This window comes from Lingula anatina, chromosome 9 (assembly GCF_051362555.1).
Source record: "Lingula anatina isolate TDL-2025a chromosome 9, LinAna3.0, whole genome shotgun sequence".
Taxonomy (NCBI): domain Eukaryota; kingdom Metazoa; phylum Brachiopoda; class Lingulata; order Lingulida; family Lingulidae; genus Lingula; species Lingula anatina.
In genome coordinates, this window is record NC_141775.1 from 10004703 (window position 1) to 10018489 (window position 13787).

At 37.8% G+C, this 13787-nt stretch overlaps 2 protein-coding genes and 2 non-coding genes across 4 annotated transcripts; 3 read left to right on the top strand and 1 right to left on the bottom strand.

The window, feature by feature from the left end:
• Positions 1 to 710: 710 nt before the first annotated feature.
• Positions 711 to 4808, bottom strand: LOC106174920 (uncharacterized). The gene is made up of 5 exons (XM_013556696.2): positions 4629 to 4808; positions 3566 to 3776; positions 2832 to 2978; positions 2079 to 2303; positions 711 to 1756 (listed from the first exon to the last, which is right to left on the bottom strand). The coding sequence occupies exons 2-5, from the start codon at positions 3771 to 3773 to the stop codon at positions 1158 to 1160; spliced, it is 1179 nt and encodes a 392-aa protein (XP_013412150.2). The 5' UTR covers positions 3774 to 3776; positions 4629 to 4808; the 3' UTR covers positions 711 to 1157.
• A 1767-nt stretch (positions 4809 to 6575) lies between these two features.
• On the top strand, positions 6576 to 6647 carry Trnah-gug (transfer RNA histidin (anticodon GUG)). The gene has a single exon. It is a non-coding gene; the product is annotated as a tRNA-His (tRNA).
• A 455-nt stretch (positions 6648 to 7102) lies between these two features.
• Positions 7103 to 7174, top strand: Trnah-gug (transfer RNA histidin (anticodon GUG)). The gene has a single exon. It is a non-coding gene; the product is annotated as a tRNA-His (tRNA).
• Positions 7175 to 8298: 1124 nt separating this feature from the next.
• Positions 8299 to 10452, top strand: LOC147759882 (uncharacterized). Its single transcript, XM_086996169.1, has 3 exons — positions 8299 to 9128; positions 9366 to 9405; positions 10025 to 10452. The coding sequence occupies exons 1-3, from the start codon at positions 8790 to 8792 to the stop codon at positions 10375 to 10377; spliced, it is 732 nt and encodes a 243-aa protein (XP_086852295.1). The 5' UTR covers positions 8299 to 8789; the 3' UTR covers positions 10378 to 10452.
• The last annotated feature ends 3335 nt before the right edge of the window (positions 10453 to 13787 follow it).

The following is a 13787-nucleotide window of genomic DNA, read 5'->3' on the forward strand; positions in this document are numbered from 1 at the left end:
CATAATTTCCTTAAACGAGAAACCCACATCACAGATAAGAGATGCCAACGCTTTGCCGTGCGTTTTATCAAAACCCAATCGTTTTATATAAATTAGGTTCACAGGACAAAGCTACAGCGTACACCCACCCTGAATTTCGAACTACGGAAAACTTTTTATTCAGCCCTTGCAAGAGGTTTAACGTGCATGAGTTATGAAGTAATTTTTGTCTCTTAAACCCAGGGTGATAAGGACTAGATTGGCGTGAAACAGTGTTTAAAGCTCTCAAAGCGAAATCATATCCCGGTACTTTTATTATTTCATAGGAAAACCATAAGAATATCTATTTTAGGCCGGTATCAATAATTAATCGCCGTTATTGTGCATAATCAGTATTTATTCTTGACAATATAATTACAATATAAAAAGTGGAAAGGGTGTCATCATTTTTCTTTACACCCTGAGTTTTAAGTATACTGGGAAATTGCCCCTGATCAGCAGGCGTGAAAAGCAGCGATTTGCATAATGACAATAATGGCTACTAACAAAACAGTTAGATAGAAAAGCCGGATAAGAGGCATTCTTTACCAAATGCCCTTCTATCTGTCCAAGAAGTAACAAAATCGAGTGATGGAGATTTTAGAAAACGGGTACCCCCATCCAAGTTAAGAAACATTCTTTTTCATACAAGTAAAGAAAAGTAAGCGATTTAAGATTTAAAAAAAATCAAATTCCAGATATAAATTAACTTTTATTTACAAGACAATAAATACAACAGCTTTCAACCCCGATAAGTTAAAAATAAATCAGTGTATTTGTAAACTATTATGAATGAAAAACCACTTCATTTGTTCAAAGTTGAGTCTATTCTTTTTGTCCGCTGATGGTAAGCAAATAACTGTAAACAGAAACAAAACGTTACAAAATTTGATTTCCTTTATGTAATGAATGCTGAAAGATATTAACATTTGGAGAAAGCTATTTTATAAAAATCATAAATCCAGGGGATAACATTTTGTCGGTAGCATCCATATAATACCCAACCAATGATCTACGTAGTTGGTTTCTACTAACAAGTAAGAACTACCGATATACAGGACGTCCTTGTTAACTGCTATTCCAGATAGCAAATGCGTGGCCATTCACATAAAAAGTGAAATTATGAATTTATATGGATTTTAACCATTCCAAAAAACAACACCCCAAAACCATTCAAAAGTACCGCTATTCCAGATGGCGAACCCGGGCCTAGATATGTACGAATTACACTTTTGTGAAGTTTTAGGATAAATGTTAGAATCACAAATACCCTTAAAGAAAGAATTATACTTGTTGCAGAAGTTCCTATCTTTATCTTCGTTGTAGTAATACTCGCACATGTTTCGCTGGTCTTCGTAGGTTAAATAGCACGTGGTGGCCAACCAGGGTTGAACGCAGGTTTTGCTGACGTCATCAAAAACGGTCCCTGAAGCGCAGCTACGTCGCGTGAACACGTTGTTCAAGCACTCAGCGTAGTTCGTGCAGGAGTTACAGAGCTGATAATTCCCGGCGTGTTTCCTTACACAGGCAAAGGAAGGATCATCGGGGATGGCGACGGTATAGGGGGGAAGCTCGTAGTCGGTCGGGCAATTCAAATCCCCGCAGTACTGACATACCAGGTTTTCGTCGAACAAAAAAGGTGGAACGTTGCCATCTGTTTGACGCTTTGGGCGCTTTCCTCTCTTTGCTTCAATTTTCATTCTCAGTTTCATTATGTCCGAAGTGTTTTTCTTTGGTTCTGAATAAAAACAAAATGAAGACGAGGTTAACTTTGCTAACATTTTCTGTACGTGCAAAGCCGCATTGTGGGTAAATATGGACCACATAATTAGTTTAACAAAATATACATGTAGGCCTAATAAGCATATAGATATCGTGTTGTTGACAATTATAAAAAGTAAAAATGAGGAAACAAAAGCGACACATCATCACAATGCACAGACCATGACATTTAAAATTCTCAAAGCCAAATCATTTACTTCCAGTAACAAGGGTTGCTAAAATTTTTGAAACAAAACAATTTCTTCTTTTTTACAAAATAAACTACATTGTAGACTTACTTATTTTCCCAAGTTTGGTCTTCACCAGGTTTGCCGTCCTTTGCGACATTTTCATGTCGCCACCAAACTCTACAATGCCGACCTTGTTGCACATGTCAGTGCTACAGACGCAGATGGTCGTGAGGACGGCGTTTTCCTCCACGTGGTGGCAGCCGACATCTTTGGAAACCCTGTCATAAAGGTTCGATATCCCGCCTCGCACGATTATGGACGCGTTTGTATTCACTGAAACGGAATGACAGTCCACTTACAATGAAGAATTGAAGAAATGACTATTGGTATTCGTTTGAATATTTCAGTTCCGAGATGAGTGCCAATATTTAGGCAGCTGACAAGTATAAGATTACATCTACTGAGTTGGATTATTAATAAAATTAATAATAAACTTAGCAAAGGAAATTTATCAAATAGAAATTATCATACTGTAAGGAGTTATTTTCATCAATGCTGTGTACAATGATTTTGGTATTTAAAATTACTTTTTTGTTTTAAATGAAATCGCCGATCTTTAGTTTGCGTCATCATAGTGTGATTCATCAACAGCACAAAATGAAGTACCCACGCTTTTATCCTTGCTATTGTATTGTTTGAAACCAGTGCAATGTGGGAAAAGACTAATTATTCCCCACGCCAGTGGGGAAGAAATGCAAACCAGATTTCCATAAAGGCATAACTAGTCTGAAGAGTAAAATAATTACCAATAGGTGACCAAAATATTTTGAACAACTTAAAATGTTTATTTGAAGAACTTACGATTGATCTCTTTCTTGATGTAGCATTTCCCGGTTTTGTCCCCCTTCACTATGACGTCATTCTCGTGATCTGGGCATGCGTACTCGGCACATCTCGGGTGTGTCTCAGAGGAGCACTCCAAACAATCCACTGTGTTCACCACCGGAGCTGATGTTAAAAATAGATATTTGATTAATATTTTTTCTCTAACATTTAATATACTGGCACGGTGTTCTAGTCAATTAAAAGAAAAGTTTCTGAAGCACATCTGTTAAAATGTTTTGAATTGATTATTGCAAGCTAAATATTATGTTTGACATCGGAGCGGTAAACAAACAATATACTCCCATTAATTGATTTCAAATTATTTAAATAAGTTGGAATTGTGTTGTAAAGTAAATAAATAAATGCTAATGCTAAAACGATTTTTTAAAATTCTAAATCATTTCAGCTGAGCTTATATCAGAACATGGAAACCGTATTTGTGGTATTATGACGTCACTGCACCTCTTCATTACCCCACCCCTCCCACCTGACCCGCATGCTCCTAGTTCATTAACGTGATATGTTATTAAAACCAGGGGTGGATCCAGAAATATTTTCTGACAATCTTCCAACTTATCTCTGTTGATCCATCCTCTACTTTTGCCAGTCTTCCGACAGAAATAAATTAGCCTCTAGTCAATGTAAATTTGAAATTCTGACCATCTTCCCGAAGACCCAGACAGCAGCCTAAACCCGCCCTTGCCACTTACCTTGCACCGTGGGTATGCTGATGGGTCTGTACGGCACTGGACTTTGGATACCAAACAGACTACCCCAGTTTAAGAAAGCGCCGTGGCCGGAGAAGGAGTTTGACCAGTGTCTGATCTGTGACACTGCCGTTTGGGAACACAAGGACGCGATCACCAACGTGAAGCAGACGATAGTGTCACGTGATCTCAACATTGTTATGGCGCCCATTGTCTGAAAAAATATGAGGACTATAGAGGGATCTGAACTAAGAAAAATGCATTTGTTTACAACACTGCTAGCTACATGTATATGTACACGTTTATGTAGGACTATTAAAAAGTTTTTGATTAATATCGTCTCATTGTTTTCAATTTTGCTATTGCACTGTTTGTGACCGACTTCACGCGTTCCAGGTGTCAAAATGTTGAGAATAATGTTGAGGTTAACAAAGGACTAAATACCGTGGTATATCTTAAATCTCACTGGCCAGCTTCCTTATTCAAATGTACAATTAAAATGTGGATCAATATGTTCTTATGTTTGTTAACAAAAAAATAATAAATAAATAAAATAAAATAAACTTGCGCGTAATGTTGTGTTTACATTTTTTATAGATAAGCCTAATGTGAATAAACTGTAGGAAGACCGTCACCAAAGGACAGCTTTGTTTTATATGTGAATATTTCAGAAAATTGACAACCGTAGCTTTCAGATTGACCCGAGATAAGTGCAGTCTGTGAAGAAAGACAAACTTTGTTGAAATCTCCTCGATCTCCATTGAAGGGGGCCGTCACTACGATTTTTCTGTTATAACTTAAAGTTCTCTAACATAAATTCGCCAAGCTTAAATGGCAAATATGACTTTCTGATTACTGAAGGATATGGTACCTCGAAATATTAGTCTAGAAAAGTGAAAAGGCAGACGAAAAAAAAAAACGACTTCAGTACCGCACACCTTCCTCGTAAGGACTTTCGCGCTCTGGCAGTTTGACTGATATCTCAGTCCTTACATGTACACAAGTCAGTACAAGAAGATACAAAGTGAATAGAATCAAAGCACAAAAACGAACAACAAAAACTTACGTTTAGTCCAAACGATCCCTGAGTTGTTAACTAACAGAAAGTCGACATAACACGGGATATACCTTCTTCACTCTGACCTCCAGGACAAGGAATCGACACAAACGAGTCTCCTCAATTTCCGTGTGACGTCACACCCATTACCGCAACACATTTGCTGGCTGAATTTTATCTCCTTCATTAACATGTGTTCACTAAGGCGGCGTGAGGACTCGATCTGATAGCGCAGTTCAGACGGCTGAGGGTTATTTTTGATACCCTCTGTAATTAACAGGTATAGATAAAGAAAGACAAACATGCAGGAATGCTGCGATTAAGAAACGCCGGGTTAGAGCTAAGGGAGTCAGGGATAAGGGTGAATTATTAAGGGCATAAACGAGGGATTAACCAGACATGCTCAACTTTTTTTTACAAATATTTGTGCCAACCTATCGAAACCCCTAATGAATGATAAAAAACAAAACAAAACACTTTCTTGAAACCATTTTTGCATCCGTGTTGAGAGGGGGGGGGGGGGGGGTAGTACGAAAGATATAGTTTACAGACTTTCCTTCTATACAAGAGACGCTAAGTCTTCAGCAGGTTTTCTCTGAGGCGCGTGAAAAGCTCTGTTTCAAGAACATTTATGTCCCAAATATATTATTCGGAAGTGAACATAATATTTCACTCTGATGGAAACCAATCGTATACTAAAACTACTGTGACCAAAAGTGACAGGCGACTATCGAAACTGTCATAAGGTGGATTTCACTTCTATGACCGATGACTGATAATTTCATGGTTTGTTAATGTTTTAATTATTCAAACATGGAGGAAAGAGATTTTTAAAATCTTTATGACGTTATTAAAAGATAGTTAAGTTAAAAAAAATAATTAAAATCATCCTTTCAATAATTAATTATGGGTTAAATGAGTGACGTGTATCACATTTAATGAGGTATTGAAATTGTGACCACTCCCATTTTTAAGGTACAGTATATTATTGTGAACTTAAGATGTGGCTGAAACCTTAATCCAGGTTTAGCTTACTTAGAACTTACTTAGAATAAATACACGATATGTGAATAGATACATGATGGGATAAATTATAAATATTTCCTCGCGCTTTAACAAGATTAATCAACTTGTTCAATGCATGTCTTTAATATTTCTCTATTTCCTGTCTTTTATCAAGTGATACACGCTAGATATAACTTAGCGGTTCAACATCACTTTGTTTATTTAATGCTGAATTTGCGGAACATAAATAAAATCTTATCATTTCATCTATTTAAAACAATGATATTGGTGGTGTAATAACGTAATACTGTTTTAAGCTACACTGTCTATAGGATTATCTCCAAAATTGCCCATTACTTAAAACCCTCGATGTTTTTCATTCTCTTTCATATTCAGAGATAAGAAGGTCCGTTTCATTTTTGTTGTGGTCAAGCGACAAAGTGTACCTACATGTATATTCATAAGCACGAAAGGTCGGTGTTACGATCTCATTCGTGACCTTGTGGTCAGAATTTCCGATGCTGACCGAAATTTCCTCATTCGGAAGTCTTTCGTTACTTTCACTGCTCTTGTTAATGTGAAGTGGGCGTTCCCAAGCCCACGCGTTTTTACTTTTGTGCATGGGGTTTGTGGAAGAGGAAAATGATCACAGTACATGCATGGAATTAATATAATCCCACAGCATAATGTTGGCTTAAGGGGTGGTGGTGGGCAAAATATGAATGAATATTTTTACAGATAGAAAATTATTATACCCTTCCACCCGACTTCTTTCCTTTCCTTTGATAACGAGAAAAGATAATGGGAAATGAAACAGGAATTTACTGTCTATTGACATTGTTTTATTTCACTATTTTCCTATGGTGATTCCTAAATGTTATTCGAGTTGTGAACACACCCTATTAATAATATATTTGTACGGGTGACGTAGTATAGCAGCTCACAATCCAAGCCGTGATCGTATAGTGGTTAGTACTTCTCGTTGTGGCCGAGACAACCCAGGTTCAAATCCTGGTCACGGCAGAGCTGTGAATCTCTGTTACGGCAAGTGAGTCTTTAGATTTTTATTCTCTTCTGAAATCAATTATTTTACTCACAATTTAAGCGATTTTGAATGTCTGAAAACGATGAGTATGGTGACTACCTGGCACGCTACAAGTATAACGTCATGTATGTTATTGTGAAGGAAAATGTCCCAATTTGAGAGTCTTAAGATGGAGAGAAATCGATGATCCACGATTTTTGTTGTCACTGTCGATTACCGGAGCAGGATCAGGAAATTACTTTTAATTCCTTTAATAAATTGATAGCGAGAGAATAAAAAACCGAAAATGAAAAAAGAATTAACTCTGTGTGGGTATTTTCTATTTCACCATTTTCCTATTTTTATTTCTAAATGTTTTTCAAGTGATAAACACACCGTATTCATAATATATTAAGTTTGTACAGGTAACGCGATATATCAACTCACAATCCAAGCCGTGATCGTATAGTGGTTAGTACTTCTCGTTGTGGCCGAGACAACCCAGGTTCGAATCCTGGTCACGGCAGAGCTATGAATCTCTGTGAGCATTTATTTTTATCCCTTCGGAAATCAATCATTTTACTCACAATTTAAGCGGTTTTGAATGTCTGAAATAAAAAGAGTTTGCTTATTATCCGACACGCTACGAGTATGATGTCATGCAGGTTATTAATTGTGAAGGAAAATATGTGAATTTGAGAGCATGAGCTTTAAGATGGAGAGAAAGCTTTTTGTTGCCCCTGTCGATTACCGGAGCAGGATCCGGAAATTTCGTTTGATTGCGGTTGAGTTGAGTTGATTTGGGGCTGGACAGGACAGCTATCGAAGCACACTCAAATTAAAAGTCATGACAGGTGAAAATATGTTCTGTCGTTTGCTGTTGTGATGACCCATGTTGTTTCAATAGTTGCCATGACATTTCCTAATGAACTGCGTCACCAACACGACAAAGCACTTGTTGACGATAAAATATGCATAAGGGCGTAAAAGCATCTATTTGACATTGTATTGGACAAGGTCTGCAAGTTAATATAATTATGTTTGAAAACATACAAAACGTTTAAGTTTGCTTTTTGCATGCTTGCAATTTAGATAAACACTGACTTTTGTGTCAGCACCATCATTCAACAGATGCGTACACGTACCTGGACAAGTGCCAAAAGTGTCTAAACTTTGTGATTTTTCAAGAACAAAATTTCTCAAATGTAATGTGTAAAAGATAATAAAATATGTGAAATGTACGCATTCTGATATTTCTTCTGCGTAACTACGGGATTTTTTCAGACATAATGTCCCATAATGGGGATTCAAAGCAAGAATGCCAGTTGCGCGTGTACATGAAATTAACCAAGTTAGCCGATTTCTTGGCCCACTTTATTGCATTCAAGTGAATGCGCTTTAATGTATCATTTCGCAACAATACCTACATGTTCTAGAAGCTTAGTATGACCTTTAATGATATGAATAAATCACACGTCAATAGACACACATTCAAACATACATGTGCACACACGCACATACACACACACACAGACACACACACACACACACACACACACACAGACACACTCACACACACACACACACAGAGAGAGAGAGAGAGAGAGAGAGAGAGAGAGAGAGAGAGACAGAGAGAGAGAATAACGGTTAACTACCATGATGAATACATTCACTGATTTTAAAGACTCCCTTTACCACTCCTCTTACTATGGGACCTCACTTCATTTAATGACGATTTCACAATTGTGTGGATGGGCGATTTTAAAACGAAACGACTGTCAGCTAGCGGATGACACATAGACAGAACACTTACAAAAATAATCCATAAATCGATATAATTATAAAGATGGACAACACTTATGGTGATAAATAAGGTCACAACTGGACTCTCGTCAATAGAAGGCTTGACATTCAACATTTTAATAATTAATGCCATTTTTCCTTGCCACACGTCATCCGGAGTTTCATAGGTTTGTATGTGACGTATTCTCTACCAGCGGCACGCCTGCAGTCACGGCTCCCGGGCAACGTTCTGTAAAATCTCTGACATTCGACAATCGGGGTGTGGTGTTTACGACTACAGAACGCAGTATAAATATACCGCAAAGGTCCACAACCGCAAACACAGAAGCGGCACCGCGATGACGCATGTTCTTGCAGTTTCTGCATTAACCACTGTAGTTCTTGCGTTTGCGCTTGCCACGCCTAGATACACAGTACAAGACACGGGGACTCTCTTTCACAAACCCGCCAGATGTGGCGAGGGATATCGGATGAATGACAACTATCGAGTGTCCACGGCTTTGGTCACGTTTAAAACGGAGTGTCACGTTCTTTGTCACCGAAAAGGCAGAGACTGTCGCTCTTTGGATGTAGAAACGCAGCCCGATGGTACTATAGCATGCTACTTTAACGTACTAGAGGCTGGAATGTTTACCGCTAGTCTAGAAACCGCAGGCAATATAGCTCACTTTGAAAAGGTTAATCTTTTTATTATTTTTTTGCATGAAATATATTTTTTCATATTGGTGCATTAAATAATCAGTTTGAATCCTAAAGAAAATTTGAATACCAAAGAACTGCGGCACAATTGGTGCATTGTTCTAAATGTACTTTATCAACTTGAAAATCAATATAAATAAGTAAGGGAAAGTGTTTAAAATGATTAAGTGATGTTTTCCCTTCATTTTGACAAATATCAGAATGTTTCACTTCAGGTGTCTAGAAGTGGTGACCAATGGACTTGTACAAACCCAGGTAATTTTGCCATCTTCTGTCTGTCATTTAATTAACTGATCAGAAGACCTTAGTAGCCTTAGACAATAAGAAAGGAATTCACGACACAGATCTTTGACGGAGTTGCAGTTTTAAAGCAATTTTTTGGCCGAACGAGGCATTAATTTGGTTTAGGACTTGTCAATTTTATTTTAGTCGTATTAGAAACAAGTAGAAGTTGTTTACATGCATATGTGTTAAGGGGAATCCACTCTCGCTTAATATGTAACTTTAAGTCCGTTAGAATTTGGTTGTGATACAATGATTAGTTGATTGATTGAAACACTTACGAATTATCTAAGTAACGTGTAGCTAGATGATTAATTGATTAATCAACTTGCTTAAAACCATTTAAGCAGTGCATAAAGGAAGATATAAACAAATTAATAAATAATAAGACAAACCAATCAATCAATCTATCAATTGGTTACCCAATCAATAAAGTAATGTGGAAATCAATTAATGAATGGGTTGATAAATTAATACTTTTTTGATTAATTATGAAGAATAGTATCTACATGCACACGTTAAAAAAAGCCGTGCACCTATAGCTCAGAGAATGACAAACACTTTGAAATGACGAACTCGTTTCTTTCCTCAGTTTTCCAGTACGAGTACACCCTAGTCGGGAATAGCACGGCAGGGAGAGTTGAAGTATACTACCCTAGCTCCTCTTCCGGTACCAGTGCCGGAGACTGGGGGACTGTCTGCGATGACAACTGGGACGACACTGACGCCATGGTATTCTGCAGATCGCTCGGACTTAACTATAGAGGGGCGGTGGCTTTGCGTGGGAGCCAAGTGAAGGACGCGTTCGGGAAAGGGACCGGTCCCATCTGGTTCGACGAGGTGGACTGTGATGGCTCGGAAACCGAAATCGGGCAGTGTAATCACGATGGTCTTGGATATAGCGATTGTACTCACGAAGAGGATGCTGGGGTTGTTTGCCAATAGTCGCGAAATAGCAGTCAACAGCTCAAATTCTTTTTACCCTTTTGTGACGTCAGAGGTTTATTCGTGTACACGTCAGTGGCGGATTTAGGGGGGGGGGGGGGTGGGGCAGGGGGTTCTGACCCATCCCTCTTTGATTTCTAAAAAAAAATCACACCATTGGTCCCCTCTTGAAATGAGAATTTTGACCAGCAAAATCATAGTTCCAAATGGCACAGTACGCCCTCTAAAACCCCAATTTTATTTCGGGGCCCTTCACTGGGTCCCGAACCCCACGCCAGGGGGGGGGGGGGTGTGTGAGGGTCGGCTTTGCATCCGTGGACCCTCCCCATTTTTAAATAATCCTGGATCCGCCCCTGCACGTGATGTGATTTTGCCAACGGATGTTACCCTCTGTGTCAAACTTACAAAATTAACGCTGTGATATGTACATGTATAGGGAATATTCAAAACTGGAGGATAAACGAGAAGAAATCATGGACGGATCTAACCAGTATGGCTATTTTGCAACGTCTACTCAGAGCCAAGATAAATTAGTAGGAATCCAATAAAATTGAATGTTATGGCTGTTGTTCATTACAAATGTCATTCAAAAAGTTTTTATATATATATTATAAGTGGATCTACATGTTTCTGAAATTTACATAGCAATTTTTGTCTAGAAGTTCAATCCCATTTTGGGGCTTAAAGAGGATCGATACTTTAGGATATTTTCCTTGTGCGCGTACATAATGAGGATAATAACACTGTCGTGTTATGAGATGATGCTGTCACATTAATAATATATGGGTGTGAATTTCAAATTAGAGCTGATGACGAACTGGCAACAACAGCCTTTTGAAGTGAAACCAATTCTATCGACATCAAATGATCTCCATCAGCTAAAATGCTATCAACAGTGTTTTATTGCCTATATAACCACAGCAATAAATACTCCAATTAGTTTTCATGATTTTTCCCTTCAAGTCTTACTTAGTCTATAAGTTAGTTTTTTTTCTCACCTCTGCCCGGGAAATTATGTTTTTTTAAAATCCATTCACAATTAAAATTGTTTGTCTGTTCATTTGTCACCGTAATGGATGGATATTAATGGCATTTTCGGGGTATGTCTAAAATAGGCTAACGAAAAAGTAATAAGAAATTTGATGACGATCCATTAATAAAATAATGGTTAAGTTATTTTGTTAATTAGTTGTCGATGAGGAGGTCAGCGCTAACAGGACGCTTCTCTAATTTTATAGCAATGATGATAAGATAAGTATTTCACATAAAGGAAAAAAAAAACAGTTTTCGAATGTAGGCCTTTGTAACGTATCGATTTTTCTTAAGTCAGTTAGTGAAACCCGTCACATAATTAAGTTTAGGTTATTAAACGAAATGAAAACCCAGCCGAGGTCGCAATAAGATTTCACCACACAGCGTCAGTGTCACAACTGTAGCATTCCTATTGCTTATATTCTTTGGACTGCTAAAATGTGTTTAAGCCTGATCACAATTGATACAACAACCCTATCAGCTATACCATGTAATGGGGCTACGGAGAGATTTCGAAGGTGGGTTCCAGTCAAGCATTGCTTCGGACTTCCTGAATTAATTTGCAAACTACGGGAATAAAAGCTGGTGAAAGCTCCTCAGGCCTTTTCGGTGAACGTGTCTGCAATTTTTCCCTTTTTTCTTTTTTTCTATGCATTGGTGTAACTGTATGATTTGATTATAGCAATATTATTATAGTTGTCAAAATTGGCCGCCGTTTTTTTATCGGGCTGTAAAAAACGGATAAAAAAATAATAATAAGATAAAATGGCCCACACATTTCCTTCAAACCGACTATCCGACAATGAAGAACGGCCTATCACTTGTAAAACGATGGCAATAACTACAATTAATAGGGCCGTGTATGTCGAATTTGAAAGCTCGATTAAGATATTTTCAGCTCTTTAGGGCACTCGATAATTTTTTGGGCTTGATTGTTTTTATTCTGTCTGTCTGTCTAACTACATGTATCTATCTATCTATCTATCTATCCATGGACAAAATTACGAATTTCGTTATTATGTCCAAGATCTATCTATCTTGCATTGTTCATATCTTGGACATGTTCATATATACGAGGTTTGTGATCAGCACGCAATCTCTCGAATTTAACGAAATAAGATACATTTATAAGACCATCTGTAGTGGAGACGAACTAGAAATATTTACTTTCACTGTGTTAAAGACCGAAAAGGAGTAAGTATTCATGACCATTGTGTAAGTATTTGCTATGTAAATATCTTATTCCTTCCACGGCTACTTCACAACTGAGTAGCAAAGTTAGCAAAGGAACATATTTGCTCAGTGCTGAATTGAATCAAGCGTCTTAGACGACCTCGCGTCTATTTGTTGGTCACTATAGTTCGGTCTCCAAATATTTTTGAAAGGATTCATAACACTTACGGTGATCAGCCAACGTTTTGTGTTGGATACAATTCAAAAGCCTGCTACATTTGCATTTCTGTCGTAACTGGTTTGAGACTTTGAGAAGGGGATTTCACTTGGAGGCCTCTTCAGTGACAGAAGTTCATTTTCTTTTATTCAAATGAGTTAAGGGTGCTTGGAAAGAGTGGATAAATCGCCGGTATTTTCGTTTGTAACTCAGTGCACAAATAAAAGGTGTGACGAACTTCACCTTTTTTCTCAAAAGATTGTGATATAAGGTGGGGGTTTTAACGAAATTCAATTCGACATGGTGATTTACTATGAAATATGGAGACATTGCATTAGCACGCATACATGTACATAGATCCGCGCTTGCGTTGAAATTCTGCAAGATATCCCACACCGTCTTATATTCCCTGCTTCAAAAATTATTGTTGTTTGATTATTAGTTATCATATCATCATCGAAGTCAAATTTTATACTTCCCTTCTACTTCATAAAGTTTGTATTGTTGTCTTGGTTTTTGTATTAATAAATAATAATATTGTTAAAAATTGGCAGCTGATTGGATTTAGATGTATGTCCGCTCCAGTGAGCTTCAAGTGGATCCAAGAGAAAACATTTGCTTGGGCCGTATATTACCGGGGCATTGTTCTGACGTCAGAGGGACTTTGGACGCCCAACAGACCTTGGACAAAAAGAACTCAAAACCCTGTGAAAGGTAGAATTAACGGACATTTACGCAGTTTTGTTTAGCATGGGACTGCATCGATTCATGGGCGCTAACCTAATATTCCCATACAAAAAGGGCTGCTTCATTCACACGGCCAGGATTTGACGAGGTAGTATCGATTCAAGCACGCACACACACACACACACACACACACACACACACATGTCACATACATGCAGATGTTGATGCATAACATAAACACTTAATCACAAAATCTCATGAAAGGCGGGGTGTATAAATTTGTCGGGAGCAATGGAATCAG

Bases quoted from the DNA above. Each gene is read 5' to 3' on its own strand.
- LOC106174920 (XM_013556696.2), bottom strand. From the start codon at position 3,773: ATGGGCGCCATAACAATGTTGAGATCACGTGACACTATCGTCTGCTTC. The intron at 2,304-2,831 runs GTAAGTTCTTCA...ATTCCGTTTCAG, and splicing joins CATCAAGAAAGAGATCAATC to TGAATACAAACGCGTCCATA. The intron at 1,757-2,078 runs GTAAGTCTACAA...GTTTTTATTCAG, and splicing joins GACCAAACTTGGGAAAATAA to AACCAAAGAAAAACACTTCG.
- LOC147759882 (XM_086996169.1), top strand. From the start codon at position 8,790: ATGACGCATGTTCTTGCAGTTTCTGCATTAACCACTGTAGTTCTTGCG. The intron at 9,129-9,365 runs GTTAATCTTTTT...GTTTCACTTCAG, and splicing joins ATATAGCTCACTTTGAAAAG to GTGTCTAGAAGTGGTGACCA. The intron at 9,406-10,024 runs GTAATTTTGCCA...TTCTTTCCTCAG, and splicing joins ATGGACTTGTACAAACCCAG to TTTTCCAGTACGAGTACACC.